The sequence below is a fragment of the Leucopleurus acutus genome (genome assembly GCF_964270905.1).
Source record: "Leucopleurus acutus genome assembly, chromosome: 9".
Classification (NCBI taxonomy): Eukaryota; Metazoa; Chordata; class Mammalia; order Artiodactyla; family Delphinidae; genus Leucopleurus; species Leucopleurus acutus.
In genome coordinates this window covers 85,591,779-85,608,351 of record NC_139144.1, presented here as the reverse complement: position 1 = coordinate 85,608,351, position 16,573 = coordinate 85,591,779, and the positions used below count along the sequence as shown (strand labels likewise).

Sequence of the window (16,573 nt, the reverse complement as noted above, 5' to 3'; positions counted from 1 at the left end):
GATATTTGCTAAATTACTCAGTTTCTTCATCTGTCAGGTGGGGAAGTCACACCTGCCCTGTCTGCCTTACAGGGTAATTTGAGGATCAGGTGAGAAAACGTATGTGAAAGCACTCTGCAAACTGTAAAGTCCTGTACAAAGGAAAGGGGTTATTATGATGGCAACATGAGGGCAAGGAGAAAATACATGAGCGGAAAGCTGCCACTTAATGCTTACCGTGGGCTGAGCAGTGTGATCTGTGCTTTACAGATCTTACTTAACCTCATAACAGCCTTGCGAGATAGCTGTCACCCCACTGTAAGAAAAAGAAACGTGCCCAAATTCGACTTACACGAAGCACATTTATCTGAATCCAAAGCGTGTTTTAAATGCGATACGCACTGCTATCCAGACTTTCTAGAAAACCAGAGATGGGAATACATCCTGTAAATACCCACACTTCCTCCCTCACCCCAGCCTGCCCTGTTCATCCCACCCAGGAAAGCTTCAGGGAAGAGCCTGCCGATCGGCTAAGGGTGGCCTGGGTGGGGTTCTTCAGGCTGGGATTCCCCAAATGAGAGTGAGGGGAGAGGTCACACATCAGAAACTGGGGCCTTGTAGGAGACCCAGTAGGCTCTGTCTGGCTCTCTCTTTTGTGCTGCCACTGTACCACATCCATCACACCTCCAGGACCCTTGTTTGACCCCCTAGAGGGGGGTTCCCTCTAGGAGGCTGGGAGCTTCTGGGGGGACAGAGATCTGTCTTATTGGTCTTTGGATCCAGCCTCGTGTCTGGCACTTGGCAATCCTGCTGACGAAACAAACAACTCCCAAGCATTTCTGTGTACCTGGCCTTAGGTAAGCACTCTACCAGATTAATCTCATTTCATCCTCACAGCACAACTGCTGTTGTAGGCATCTCTTAGCAAATGTCTGTGGAATAAATGAATGCGTGAATGAGGGAAAGAAAGCAAGCCAGGAGTGTGCACCAAAAAACCACCAGGGGCAACAGATATTCAGGGGGATCTTCATTACTTGGCTCGAGGTAAAAGCCATAAGCCTAAAGAAACCCTCCCACCATCCATGCAAAAGCAGGCTTCCTAATAAACCAACGCGTCTGTTGGATATGGGGAAGACCGGCCCTCGCTTTAGAGAACATATTGGCTAACATTCTTTTGTACCCAGGGGATGAAGTTTTATTATCCCCATCCAGAGTGTCTGGACCAGACGACTGGCTCCACTAACCAATCATGGCCGGAGAGAAAAGCAACAGCTCATCTATTCTCAAACCAAAGGGACTTTTTTGGGTAGCTGTTCCCCAGCTTTAAACTGGCTTATAAATAAAAGCCACTCAACGCGTCATTCCATTACCTCAGTACACATTTCCTAATTGTTTCTCTCGCTGGGTGTGCCAAGGAGTGAGGTGTCTCCCAGCAAGGGCGCCAGGGGGACTTTGCTGAGAATGTTTCAGGGCTGAGACCGGGATTGGGTCCCAGCCAGTGCTTTTCTCTGGGGGTACTATTGGAATTTGAGGCAGGATCATTCTCAGTGTGGCCTGTATAGAGCAGTGTCCTGCCCACTCAATACCAGTAATCCCCTTCTTTGCCAACAGCCATAAAACACCCCCCTCCCACCCCACATGCCTCCAAATGTCTCCAGGGTAACAGGAGTGCCGCCCTGGTGGAAATCCATTGCCATCTACCATGCATTGTTTTCCAGGCTAAAATTACTGTGGCCTTGATCTAGGCTGTAGGAGTTTAGGCCCTCAGTGGTTCATTTGTCTCTGTATTTCAAAGCCAGCAGATGAAATTCTCTAGGAAGAGTCATGGCTCTACCTCGGGGCGGGGTGGGTGGGGGTGGTTTCTCCTCTTTCCTCCCAGGCGTGAGGATGGCTTTCATTCAGGCAAATCCTTGGACGATTCCTCATTTTCACAAGAGCATGTAGAACTTTCTCTCATCTCACCACTTGCCTGGAGAGTCTGACCGGTCAGTATTTAACAGACAACATTGTCACAACACATTTCAAGCTCAACACATCATTTCAACCTACGCATCAAAAACACAGCAAAAAGTGAACACTGGTTGCTTCTGGAGAGGGGAACTGGGAGCCTGGGTGGGAAAGAGATGTATTTTTCACTGTATATTCTTTTGTACTTTTTGAATTTTGAGCCCCAGGCATATACAATCCACTTGAAACAGAAATCCACTTGATAAAAAACTAAGCAGGGAGAAGCAATGATTAGAGAGGTTAGGGAATAATGCCTTTCAATCCTCTAGAGAGTTGAAATGTCCTCTGGATTAGAGTAGCCTGGCAGAGCTGGTATTTGGCCCCCAGCCGAATGGTTCTGGTTTATGTCCAGTTCTGAATCGTGCTTTGTGTGGAGCCCATATTGAGGGTAATAGTCAGCAGGAGACCCGATCCTGTGAAACTGGTTGCTGTGCTACTCAGGAATGCTGTTAAGGACATTATTATATCACACCGATGTCTCCTTTGTGAAACCCCATTCTTGCCTGTCATAATCTGAAGAACAGTTGGTTTGTGTTGACTTTCTGGACAGTGAATTACGTAATTCACTGGGCAGGTCTTGGATGAGCAGACAGGATGACAGGCAGCTTGGGCACTGCTGAGCTAAGGGCAGGGGCAGGTGTGAAAATGGCATGAGAGGGACAGTGTGCAAACTAACCTCGACCTGGCTGGGGGAGGTCTGAGTAGGAAAGGTTCCCTCTCTGGGTAGACTCACCATGAAGAAACTGGCAGCCTGGGGTGCCTTAGACCTCTAGGCATTGTCGAGCTGCCCCTGAACTGTTCCATGAAGGCTGTTACTAAGGTGCTCCAGGGAACTCTCCATTCCCTGCCCCTTCCTGCAGCCTGAGGCTGCTTCCCAGGCTGGCTGTGAGCCCAAGATCCCTGGAGAGGGACACTTAGGGGGCACCTTCCACAAAGGGGCAGATGGGGTGTAAACACCTACAGGGATGTAGTAGTGCCTGAAGTCAAAGAAGAAGGGTGCCTTCCATAGGTCCACTCAAAGGGGAAAAAAAGTGATGGAGGGTCTTCATTAAACATGGGTCAGCATCTCCCAGGCCCCAATGAGCCCACTCCTATTCATTACAGCACCTGATCGTTGCATGTCCGGATCCTTTGAGCCCACTCTTATCCTCTGAAGGACATACAATCGGCTTTGGGGTCACAAAAGGTTTAGGTGGGGGCTTAGGGTCTTTAATCCCAAACTTTGTCCTTAGGAAGCTTAGGATCAGCACTGATCTTTCAGGGAGCTCCAAAGTGGCTTTGGAGGAGAGGTTCTTTGGCAGGGTCGGGGAGAAGTGGTGGTGGGAGGATGATCTATAAGGGGAATCAGAGGGGGTGGTGGACATCCCATAAGCAAGATGTCAGAGGAGGAGTTTTCTCTGTTCAAGAACATCTTGGTGGGGCCGTGGGATGGGCCTCAGTACCGCCTCGCCCCTGTCTGGGCCTTCCACCTCCAGGCAGCCTTCACGGGCTTTGTCTTCCTTGTAGGGACGCCACTCGATGCCACAGTGCTGGTGGCCACACTGCGCTACAGAAAGTTGCGGCAGCCACCCAACTACATTCTGGTCAATGTATCCCTGGGGGGCTTCATCTACTGCATCTTCTCTGTCTTTGTCGTCTTCATCACCAGCTGTCATGGATACTTTGTCTTCGGCCGCCATGTTTGTGCTCTGGGGGCCTTCCTGGGCTGTACAGAAGGTATTGCAGGAGAAGGGGGCTGGGGGGAGGCAAAGGACACCGCTCCATGATTGGAACCAGGGCCCAGGCTGTTGGGTGAGAGTGGGCCCCAAAGAGGAGTCTGGGGGATAGAAGTTTGGTGCTCTTTTGCATACTGAGATATAAAGCCACCCAGACTAGAAGTCTGACCGAGTCCCAAACTCTACTTCACCAACCGCTCCAACCTTCCCTCCCTGTGCCTTCTCCACCCCATCTGTATTCCACTCTGCCTGCCAGGATGAGTGGGGCTGTTTACCCTCTTACCCTCACATTTCATCACAGGTCTGGTGACAGGCTGGTCACTGGCCTTCTTGGTCTTTGAGCGCTACATCATCATCTGTAAGCCCTTCAGCAACTTCCGCTTCAGCTCCAAGCACGCACTGATGGTGGTCCTGGCCACCTGGACCATTGGTATTGGTGTCTCCATCCCACCCTTCTTTGGCTGGAGCCGGTGAGAGTGCGGGGCCGCTGTGCTGACGTAGCTAGAAGCTCAGGTTGCGAGGGTGGGAAGAGAGTTGGGTATAGTCTTTGACCTCTAATTTTTAAAGAGCTGGTGGAATAAATAAGGGAAAGGGCTGTGGGAGACAAGTGCTAAAGTTTACCCTGCAGTTGCAATTGCTAAAGGCTCGCTGGTGAGGACAGAAAATACCCGCTGCCTGAAGTCATTCTGGGTTCTAAGTGGAGAACACAACCCAAGAATCTCATCTCCCTCTCTACTAATTGAGCCTCACAGTGAGTAAGTGCTTGGTCCCTTGCAGGTTTGTCCCCGAGGGTCTTCAGTGTTCCTGCACCGTGGGCACCAAATATTACAGCGAGTACTATACCTGGTTTCTCTTCATTTTCTGCTACACTGTGCCTCTCTCCCTCATCTGCTTCTCCTACTCTCAGCTGCTGGGGGTCTTCAGAGCTGTGAGTGCCTTTCGTGAGGGTCAGGGAGGAAGGGATCACAAGGCTCTAGGTGAGAGGGAAGAGCGGGTAAGTGCTCTAGAACATAAAACATTCGGAAACGTCCAGTCAGGTAGAGGGGTATCAAAAAGCAGTGAAGGAAGTGGGGACAGGGAGATGATGAAATGAAGAATAAGGCGGAGTCATTCCTGCTCAGGTATATCAAGAGACGCATGTGATCTTTTCCATCGTCACAGACCAGAGAGCTGCCTCCATCTTGCCTTCCTCAAGGAGGGGGAAATAGAGGGACGAGGCCAAAAGCTGGGACAGCAGAGAGACAATTAGAGTAGACGGCCCCCTAGTTGAAGAGTCCAGAGATCTAGGAGTTCAGGGCCAGGGATAAGAGGGTGTGATGTTTTCTGTGCTCTTTCCAGGTTGCAGCTCAGCAGCAGGAGGCAGCTACAACCCAGAAGGCTGGGCGGGAGGTGAGCCACAAGGTGGTGATGATGGTGGGATCCTTCTGTCTGTTACACGCCCTATGCTGCCCTGGCCATGTATATAGTCAACAACCGTAACCACGGGGTGGACTTACGGCTTGTCACCATTCCTGCCTTCTTCCCCAAGAGTGCTTGCGTCTACAATCCCACCATCTACTGCTTCATGAATAAGCAGGTAAAGCTCTCTATTTATATTCCTAAGACCTGGTTCTTCTCAACAATGACTTTTAACTCCAAGCACCTGGGACTCCACTCAAAGGGTTTCTAGGGGTCAACAGGGAAGGCATGGAAACCCTTAGCAGGCTAGAAAGCACTTGGTAAGTAAGCCCAGGGATGAAGGCGTGGTCATCCAGACAAGATCACAGAACCCAGGGAAGACAACTTGAGCCATAAAATTCGAGTTGCTCCAAAGGGCAGGATGAGAAGTGAAAAGGCTTTCCGTTTCACTGAAAAACCGATAGATCAGCAGTGCCCCTAAATTTCCATTTCACGAGTTCTTAATCCTTTCCAACTTATAGTCTGCACGACCGTTTATGTGAAACACAGAAATCACAACACATGCGTACGTTTCTAAAACAGCTTATCATCTGAAGGTACCAGGTGGCTTCCTATCCCAAATCCTGAATCTAAGCTAATAACCCAAACTCAGACAAATCAAGGACGGCTCCTGCCTTGTAGAGCTAACACTCTGCTTTGAGAATTGTTATTTTGTTTCCTCACTTCCAGAGATGGATTCAAAACGAATGCGAAACCTCCCGGACAGAAACAGAATAGGTAGTCCTTCCCCAGTTGGGAGCGCTTTCAAGTAATGGTGGGGTGGGTGGGCGGGGCTATTCTGGGGTCACTTTTGACAGTGCTCTTATGGGGCAGGGTGGTTTGTGAGGTCTCCCAACAGTGAAATTCTACACATTCTCAGAGTTAGCCAGAATGTGTAGGGATTATCACTGTAGACCCAGGAGTAGTGCATAGTCTTAGCCTGGAATATAGCTAGCTCTCAGTATTGGGAAGATATAATCAAAACACCTGAGGAGATCCTGTGTATAAGGCATTGTGCAAGGCTTTGAGGATACAAAGAATGAGATCTTTTTTCCCCTATGCTTCCTGATGTTATCTCCTCTGTACTGCTCTACCAAGGGGACTATCTCCAATTCTGCTCTTTCCTCCAGTTCCGAGCTTGCATCATGGAGATGGTGTGTGGAAGGCCCATGATAGATGAGTCTGACATGTCTAGCTCCCAGAAAATGGAAGTTTCTACCGTCTCTTCTAGCCAAGTTGGCCCCATACTGGCCTGTTTGCAGCAACAAGGATTTTACATTTAAGGAAATTTCTACCTTGCCTGTCAAAAACCAAACTACTACAACACAGAAAACGGGAAGGGGAGTGATAGCAATTTGAGGTCAATTTTCCATTTTCCTACTATTTCCTTCCTACCTACACAAAGCTACTGTTCCAGCTGGGTCTACTTCAGACCACCCCAAAGGCCATTTCAACAATCATCAGTTTCTACTCTTTTTTTAATTTTTTTTTATTTTTTGTGGTACACGGGCCTCTCACTGTTGTGGCCTCTCCCGTTGCGGAGCACAGGCTCCGGACGTGCAGGCTCAGCGGCCATGGCTCACGGGCCCAGCCGCTCCGCGGCATGTGGGATCTTCCCGGACCGGGGCACGAACCCATGTCCCCTGCATTGGCAGGCAGACTCCTAACCACTGCGCCACCAGGGAAGCCCAGTTTCTACTCTTAAGTGGCAGAATTTACAGCACTTGGAGAACAGATTTCTACATACACGGCAACTGTAAAGCAGTCTGGCTGATGATTTTTCAGTGTGTACACAACAATTATTTTCCTTTCTAGTAACATTTTTTCCCTACTGGGGATCTGTTCAAAGATGATACATTTTGAATTAAAACAAACTTATGGAAATACTTTAGAAATGGGAGAGACATTAAAAAAAGAACCTTTAGAGTTTCCCTGGTGGCGCAGTGGTTTAAGAATCCGCCTGCCAATGCAGGGGACACGGGTTTGAGTCCTGGTCCAGGAAGATCCCACATGCTGCAGAGCAACTAAGTTCATGCGCCACAACTACTGAGCCTGAGCTCTAGAGCCCGCGAGCCACAACTACTGAGCACGCAAGCCTAGAGCCCGTGCTCCACAAGAGAAGCCACCGCAGTGAGAAGCCCACGCACCACAACAAAGAGTAGCCCCCGCTCACCGCAACTAGAGAAAGCCCAAGCAGAGCAACGAAGACCTAATGCAGCCAAAAATAAATAAATAAAACAAAACAAAACAAAACAAAACCTTAAAAAAACCCTTTAGTAGGTCCCAAATGAGTTTGAAAGAACTTTCTTATGCTGTCACTGCCAGTAATTGCTATCGCTTTGGCTGGGACAGCCATGCCCACAAACCCCTGTACCAGCATGAATATTCCAGGTGCTTCCTTTCCCCCCACACCTCCTATCTGGCTAAACCTATATATCTGTCTTAAGCTGTGTATTTACTAAAGTTAATAGTTTAATTCCCTTCATGTTCTCAAAATGAATTTGCACATCTAATACCATTTATAAACTATACAAAATGTTCAAAAAACTGTTTTACCTTATACTCCCTCTCCCCACCCCCTGAAGAAGAGACTTTTTGAAATAAAAATCAAGATAAATGTGTGTACATTCAGAAATGGCTTGTGTTTGGTATCAGGCAATTATGTAATGAGCAGCTGGGCTCCTCTCCAGTTATATGGCCTAAGGGAAGCAGAGAAGGGTTACAGCTGTAGAAGGATGCTAGAAGATTTCAGGAATAGGAAGAAAAGAGTAACCAATTTGGGAGAAGGCAGTAACTTCTCTGGGTTGGGGTGGGGGGTATGATAAACCTTCTAGGAGAGCTCTTTTTCTGTGCCATTTTATAACACCCATAATTCTAAGCAAGAGTTCCATTTCTTAAGAAAATAAAGGACATTCATAACCCACAGTGAATGTAAACAGTTTTATTTAGAAACAGATAGGTACCTGTTTGCATTATAGAATATAAAACTGGGTTTACACTCTATAAAAAATAACCAATATCCAAATTCAAGAGAGCTAGCATTCACAGAACACACTATGTGGGTGTGCAGCTACTGTTCACCAGCCTCAGGCTTGATTTAAACCAAAAGAAAAAAAAAAAATCCAGGGGGATCATTAGAGATTAGAGTACAATGCTTACTGATGAGCACCCAGCATCCAGAAGTTGCTGTCTTAGCAGATGGAGGTTTGCTTTCTAGGTGCGTGACTTTAACATAAGGCCTGGGTTCTCTGTACCTAGTGACCTATGAGGATCTCCTGCCACTCAATTCATGACGTGCCCTCTCCAAGCCAGGGTTGGTGGGCATTATTAATTATCCCTGATCTTCTTAACAACAAAAATGGGGAATCTGGAAGGCAGAGAATTTCCACTCCCTTATACTGGGGTTAAAAGAATGTATCCACTCTCAAGAGCTCAATGCAAAGGCTGGGGTGGAGTTACACGATATCCGGCTTTTTACCAGGCCAAGTAGCCCACCTCAACGTGATTGTGGAAGACCAAAGGATACACCTAGGTTCAGATTATAATAATCACCCAGCACCACCTGAATGTATTATCCAGAAAGATATATGAAATAATAACGGATATATATATATATATATATTTGTCTTAGTAACCTGAGGGCTAAAAACTTGGAATATAATAATTCTTCTCAAAAGAGGTCCATCTGTATGAAAGGGACCAAAAAGGACAGTTTCCTGTTACGTAAAATATAGGTAAAGTGAGTTGGGAACAGAGGTGGTTTCTTCAGCTCCTTCTACAATGTCCCTCTCTTTGATCAGGGTTGGCCATGTTGATTCATGATAAACTTTTTTTTGGCAGTGGGGAGATGGGAACATAGGGAGTGATGGGTCGAAGGCAGGAAGGGTGAGCGATGGTCCTCAAACCAAAGAGCCCTCTCATCCTTGAGTCTTAGCTCAAGCTCTCCAGCTGACACAGAAACAGGCCTGGTAGTAAGTGGTTAGCATTCTGAGGTACGAGGATCCCTGGTAAATTCAGCAGCATGTGGTTTTTGGAAACCAGCCCACAAGATAAGAACACTGCAACCAAGCCCCTAACTAATACTGCTATTTAACCACCGTCCAAAGGAGAAAGGAAAGAAAAAAATCCCACCACACTAGGAGGTTCTAAGCTTTCATTTAAGGTGGTCCAAATAATCTTCTCTTTATTTTATCTTCGAGTTTCTTAAGAGAATCCTCATTCAGTGATCATTTCTCTCATTAAAGGCACTTTCAATGACATGATTGGAAAGGAGTACATTTTAACTGCAGTGCAGATTAATTCCTTGGAACACCTGGGGAAATAGGAGCTGAATAGGGGCACTTACAGTGATTCAATAGGCAAGACAGTCTTGAGCACTTCAATAGATGCATACCCAGAAAAAAGCATGTGCCCTAAAAACACTTGTATTTTTCCTTTAGTTTTCCAGCTGTTTCTATGTATAGCTCTGTAAAGAGATCACACTCAGTACTTGACTGATTTTCAAGACAGTGGCCCCAACTCTTCCCACCACAGCTGTGCTTGACAAAATTAGCAAACAGCTAGTCTTACAGGGAAGGAAAAAAAAAGAATGAATGAAATCAAGTTGAGCCAAGCTTTCTTACAGCACAGGGATCGGTCCTTGCCCAGACAATGCCAGGACCTGGACCTGGAGCAGCTGAATGAAATATTCGGCCCCTCCTACTTATGCAGGATACTTTTCAATAGGCAAGTTTAAGTGTTATCTCTCTAAATATAAATTGTGGGGACTATTTCTTCCCTCTTCTCTCTCTTGAACATTTCTTATTGATCTCAGGCTTAAAATTAATTAACTCAGAATTATAAAAATTATATGATAAGGGTTGAGACAGAGTGAAGGGCTAACGTTTGCCTACAAAGTGTGAGCTGAGGATCTTGATCCTTCATATCATACTCCCAACCAGAGAACAAATACAAAAATAAAGACACATGTTATACATAATACAAAGTGTAAATCTACAAACACAAGTGTACTAATTAGAGTTTTTCCTCAGAAGCACAGTTTCCCTCCAGTCCCTCAGAGAGGAGGAGGAATGGGGACGGGATTTTTAAGACAGCTTTTCATGTCTTAAAAAGTTTGTAATAACAGTCTCAGTAGCGCAAACAATTTCATGTGAAACCAGAAGCTGTAAAAATAAATTACTTTTGAAGAAATGTAGGTTCCTCTGTCTGCAGCTCAGAACTCGTCATGTCGTACTAAGGCCTCACCAAAATCTGTGGCCTGGCTGCCCACAAATAAATCATACTTGTCAACAATCTCCTCCTTGGTAAGCTTGCCATCCTGAAAGTAGAGAGAACAGTGAATTGATGCAAAATATATTTCTTATTTCAAATTTAGAACACTGTTAACATACAACAGGGGTTAGTCAAGATTTACGATTCTAATTCCCACTAAATTAAATGTGAACTCAATCCTCACTGCCCACCCCCAACACACACACACACACACACACACACACACACACACGCACGCAAAGAGGGCAGTAAACAGCAGTTGATACATTTTTCTTATCAAGGAAGTTAAGTGGAAGGATGGAAATAATATAGCTCAATAGCTCAATGCTAGGGATATGGGTTTGTTTTTTGAGAAGAAAACGCTCCCTTCCGAGCAAAATGTGGGACATCTCCTAGATATGGGTAAGAGATAGTCAAGAATAGCAGGAAAAATACTTCAAAGTGAATCAAGTCTTTGTCTAACAGGAACAATGAAATATGCTAATATCAAGCACGGTCTTCAACTCCAAAATGACCTAGTCACCAATCAGATTCCAGACAGAACCCCAAATGAAGGCTCAGATACTCGTCTCAAGAATTATCTAGGCTAGATTCCCAAGGGATGACTACATCAGTTTCTTTTTCTCACATGTCTCAGGACACAGCACCTGGCTACTGAAGTCACTGAGCAAGAACTCAAAACAGACTGACCCTCAAAAAGGCTCAATAAGAAACTGCATTAGGAGCCTCCCTGGTGGCGCAGTGGTTAAGAATCCGCCTGCCAATGCAGGGGACACGGGTTTGAGCCCTGGTCCGGGAAGATCCCACATGCCGTGGAGCAACTAAGCCCATGCGCCACAACTACTGAGCCTTTACTCTAGAGCCTGCGCGAGCCACAACTACTGAAGCCTGTGCCTACAGCCTGTGCTCCGCAACGAGAGAAGCCACCGCAACGAGAAGCCTGCGCACGACAACGAAGAGTAGCCCCCGCTCACCACAACTAGAGAAAGCCCGCGCGCAGCAACAAAGACTCAACGCAGCCAAAAATAAATAAAATCATTTAAAAAAAGAAACTGCATTAAAACCAAAGATCAGTCTAAATAAAAGAACATTTAGAATTCTAGAATCCCCCAACTTTAGACTGATTTTCAGTTTGCTCTAAGGAGAGCATTCAAATCTCTGAAAAAGGTGACAGGGCTCAGTAGTAACACCACTCTTTTAATGAACTGAATGACTTCTCAGATAACTGATCAAGGGTAATTTTAACAGGTTTCAGAGAAAAGCTGATTTATAAGCTCCAACAAATGATTTAATTTTAAAAAGCATATTTGATTTAAGAAGGAAACAACCAGCTTTGAGTAGGCAAAATGAGCCTATAAAAGATAAAAGAACAAAGGAAATAACAACAAAAAAGCAAAGAAGATTTCTTGGGGTTCCAAAGATAGCAGATGATGCATGCTGGGCACAGGCTATATCCAGAGGCTCTTTCTGAGGCCTAAATTTCTCCAATGCTGAGAACATTGGGCAAAGGGATTTCTAAAATGAGATCAGAGAGCTAGCGCTGCCCTGTAAGTTTTCAATCGCCAACTTTAGATCCATAGCAGACTCAAACTAATTAAGACCTTAAATGCTCTATGTACCTTAACAGGAATTTTTTAGGCAATCCCCTAGAAACAGAATTCGATCACTGATAGATTGTTTGGGCCTGGACAGACTTACCTTGTTTTGGTCAGATTCGTAGACTAGGTGCCTGGCTTCTGCCTCTGCATGATCATAGTCTGAGGGAAGGATCCAGTCTTTGGTCTCTTCCTTATCCATCTTCCCATCTCGGTTCTTATCTCGAAACTCAACAAATTGTTCTCTCTCAGTCTTTACCCATTCTGGCTCATCAGCATTTCCATCATGGCTGTACATGTCACCTGTGTGAATACACATCCATACAGAAGATGAGTTTGTCTTTTCTCAAAGACTGCCCCATGCAAATCTGACCTGACCCTTTTTCCTCATTCATCAGTTTGGAACCTAATAGCAGTTATAAGGGTATTTTAGGTCAGAGAGACCTTAAGCAGCAAGGAGTTTTCCTGATGTGTGATTATTGATCTTGCAACAAGAATATTTCCAGCTGTTGGTCTTGAATGATATGAGAGCAAAGAGAATCCTTTAAAAAAAAATGCAGAAACAAAGGGAGATGACTAGCGTCAAGAAAGGTGAAGACCAGGACTTCCCCGGTGGAGCAGTAGTTAAGAATCCGCCTGCCAATGCAGGGGATATGGGTTCAATCTCTGGTCCAGGAAGATCCCACATGCTGTGGAGCAACTAAGCCCATGTGTGCCACAACTACTGAGCCCGTGTGCCACAACTACTGAAGCCCACGTGCCTAGAGCCTGTGCTCCGCAGTGAGAGAAGCCACCACAAGGAGAAGCCTGTGCACCACAACGAAGAGTAGCCCCTGCTCGTTGCAACCAGAGAAAGCCGGTGCAGCAATGAAGACCCAACACAGCCAAGAATAAATAAATAAATAAATAAATAGATTTCTTTTTAAAAAAATAAATAAAAAGAAAGGTAAAGACCAATTTTCATAAGATAGTTGTTCCCTACATTCCATTTCACTACTAATTAACCCAACCACTAGTTTTAGAAAGATGTGGTTTTAAATCCTAAAGAAAACTTGAGAGGTCTATAAGTCAAACTGTCCACCAACCAATTACAGAGTATACTTTTTTTTTTAAGTATTAAAAAAAATTTTTTTTTTTTTTTTGGCCGCGTTGGGTCTTTGTTGCTGTGCGTGGGGTTTCTCTAGATGCGGTGAGCGGGGGCCACTCTTTGTTGCGGTGCACGGGCTTCTCATTGCAGTGGCTTCTCTTGTTGCAAAGCACAGGCTCTAGGCGCACGGGCTTCAGTAGCTGCAGCAAACAGGCTTAGTAGTTGTGGCTCCCGGGCTCTAGAGTGCAGGCTCAGTAGTTGTGGCGCACAGGCTTAGCTACTGTCAAAATTCTTTTAGGAATTACATGAGTGAAAGTCTGAAGACTCCTAAATTACACTATATCAAAGTAAGTGTACATGCATTTCATGTAAGGTATGCGAACACACCTAATATAAGTCTAAGTAACTTCTAAACAGTTATTTACCTGTGATAAAAGTAATCTGTATGTTGGGACCCATAAAATGGAGGCTGCCCCAGTGGCCCGGCCCATGCCACAAATCTAAACCTAAGTCAGCCCACACTGCTAAGAAAACCTAACATATATCAATCACAACCCTCCAGCTCAGCTTCAGTCAACTTACCTTACCCTTAGAAAAGATGACCTGCTATCTTTATAAGGAAATCCCTGACCTCCTAGCCAATCATGTCCTGCATCCGAGTTGCCCCTCTAATGTTTTATAAAGCCTGCTCTTGCCCAAAACCCCCTAGGAAGAATGCTCCACTGCTTGTGAGGTACTTTACTCCCCCGATCCATGGATTGTTTTCCCTTGAATAAAGGACATCAAACTTGTTACTAAATTCTACTATTTCCAGCATTTTACAGTTGGCACTGTCATTTTCCTGAACTTGAGGGTTAAGAGTAGAACTACTCCTTTCTGTCTTCAACACAAATTGGGAGTCTCAGAGCAGGTCTTGCCAATTCTTTTTTCATGTTACAGCACATTCAGAAAACACAGTATTTGTACGATCCACTGGCCAGCACCTTGCCCTAGCTGTCCTGAGGGTCAGGGAGACCTTTCACTGTATACAGATTGGGAAATTCTGAAATAGGGCATACATGTGTATTAGGAAACGCACGTTAGGAAAACGTGCGTTTAAAAGACGTATTTTTCTTTCTTTCTTTCTTTTTTTTTAATTTGGCCACACCACACGGCATTCGGGATCTTAGTTCCCCAACCAGGGGTCAAACCCGGCCCCCACAGTGAAAGTGCCGAGTCCTAACCACTGGACCACCAGGGAATTTCCTGAAAGACATGCTTTTAATAGAAGCTAGAATATACAACATAATGTAAGTGCATCTTAAAGCTAGAAGAGTAAGGATAAGAATTAATACTATTTAATTCTCTATTAAAAAATTCAACCTGGGCTTCCCTGGTGGCGCAGCTGTTGAGAATCTGCCTGCCAATGCAGGGGACGTGGGTTCGAGCCCTGGTCTGGGAAGATCCCACATGCCGCGGAGCAACTAGGCCCATGAGCCACAACTACTGAGCCTGTGCGTCTGAAGCTTGTGCTCCGCAACAAGAGAGGTTGCGAGAGCGAGAGGCCCGCGCACGGTGATGAAGAGTGGCCCCCGCTCGCTGCAACTAGAGAAAGCCCTCACACAGAAACGAAGACCCAACATGGCCATAAATAAACAAACAAACAAACAAATAAATACAATTAAAAAAAATTCAACCTATATAATGATATTAAGGAATTACTAATTTTTTGAGATTTTATTTAAAAATTTTTAGAGATACATATGTATCTTAAGAGAGATATAACCAAATGTTTATAGATGAAATGAGATGCTGATGGGGATTTACTTCAAAATAATAAAGGAGGTAAGACGTGGATATGGATTTAAAAGGATTGGCCATGGGTTGATGGCTGCTGGGACTGGGCGTAAGTACAGGAGATTCATTATACTATTCTATTTAATTTTGTGTATGCTTGCAATTCTGTATAATAAATTTAAATGGCTCAACAGTATAACTCTGGGGACTTATTAATGCTAAATGTAAGAGGCAAAGACCATTTGTTTCTTTTTGATCTTTCCTCTCAACAGGGCAGAAACTAGCATACCCCTAGAAACTGGAAGATACTGTTTGGGAGACTTTTTAGCTTTACAAAGCCCGGCACGCAAGATGTAAAAGTGTTTGCATTAGTTGATGATTTGCAAAACAAAGTCATACACACACAGTTGATAGTTTCAGTAGCTTCAAGAAACAATTGATCTATACGATGGGAGGGAGATAGAAGTATCTCTTTATTTGGCCCCAATGCTTGGTAAATGATGGTACTTAAGTGTTATAAAACTTAATTCCTCTCAAGAGGTTCAAAATGAGTTCCTCCGTTTTAGAAATGGTGATAAAATGGCAAAAACCAAGAATTAAAAGATAAAATATTAAAAAAAAAGAAACAGTCGACTTTGAAATGGGCTCAGTAAATGCACCCAGGCATTTATTTCCACTGTGCTGATGAACTCCACTAAAAAAATCATTTTGGAAAAAAATTCCATCTTCCCACTGCTTACCCCTCTCAAAGTACGTCATGGAGTCTTAGAAGAAAAGAGTATTCAAGGAGTAATTCAACTGGAATAACTCTAGAAAATAAATAGCAGGTATAATTAGACAAAATTTGAGTAAAGGAGTGACTTGTTCAATGGACTGAAGTGACATACAGGGATAGAGGTAAGGGCTTAAGTCTCCCTTTCACACTTAAAATAAACATTCCAGGTAAAGATCAGAAGCCTAAAAACAAATTGTCTTATGAAACACAAAACCAGTGGTGCACTAGAATTAAGTTACTATGAGTAAAAATAATAATTGGAAATATAAAATTATCTAATATCTTTTAAAATGGAATAACATTTGTAACAAAGACATCTGTAGTATCTTCCATCTCTTCTCCTTTACTTATGCTAATTTCCATCACACTAATTGTGTAACTACTTGCTAAGAGGCAGCTCCTTTTTTTAAAGCAATGGGAAAATTTTGAAATTATTTTGAGGATAATAAAAATAGCTTTAGGGACTTCCCTGGCAGTCCAATGGTTAAAACTCTGCACTTCCACTGCAGGGGGCACAGGTTCGATCCCTGGTTGGAGAACTAAGATCCCACATGCTGCACGGCATGGCCAAAAAAAAAAAAAAAAAAAGCTTTACTTGAGAGAAAGGTATAGCATCTAAAATAAACAGACAACTTGAAGGTATAGTAGCATCTAAAATAAACAGACAACTGGGAATTCCCTGGCAGGCCAGTGGTTAGGACTCCGAGCTTTCATTGCTGAGAGCAAGGGTTCGATCCTTGGTCAGGGAACTAAGATCCCACAAGCCGAGGTGTGGTCAAAAAAGTAAAAAAAAAAAAAGGAAAAGAAAAGAAAAGAAAACCAGACAACTAAAAGGAAAAATGGCAGAAAGGAGTGATTTTTAAAAAAAAGACGAAAGGAAACAAATTAGAGAATCTAGGCAGAAAACATGAATAGAATACAGCGAAAAGGA

At 44.4% G+C, this 16,573-nt stretch overlaps 2 protein-coding genes across 3 annotated transcripts in view; one reads left to right on the top strand and one right to left on the bottom strand.

Annotated features, from left to right (window-relative positions):
- Positions 1-3,362: 3,362 nt before the first annotated feature.
- On the top strand, positions 3,363-6,421 carry OPN1SW (opsin 1, short wave sensitive; the record flags this gene model as incomplete). Its single annotated transcript, XM_082846852.1, is given in 6 exon segments — positions 3,363-3,702; positions 4,003-4,171; positions 4,479-4,629; positions 5,040-5,128; positions 5,130-5,277; positions 6,269-6,421. Coding segments are annotated over 6 exon segments (1,050 nt in total).
- Positions 6,422-8,082: 1,661 nt separating this feature from the next.
- The window catches only part of CALU (calumenin), a 28,319-nt gene continuing 19,828 nt past the window's right edge, over positions 8,083-16,573 (bottom strand). For both annotated transcript variants that reach the window (XM_082846639.1, XM_082846638.1), the window contains exons 6-7: positions 12,108-12,307; positions 8,083-10,455 (exon numbers count right to left, since the gene is read on the bottom strand). In XM_082846639.1, the coding sequence (XP_082702765.1) occupies positions 10,351-10,455; positions 12,108-12,307 (305 nt within the window). In that variant the 3' untranslated portion in view covers positions 8,083-10,350. The remainder of the gene's footprint in view (positions 10,456-12,107; positions 12,308-16,573) is intronic.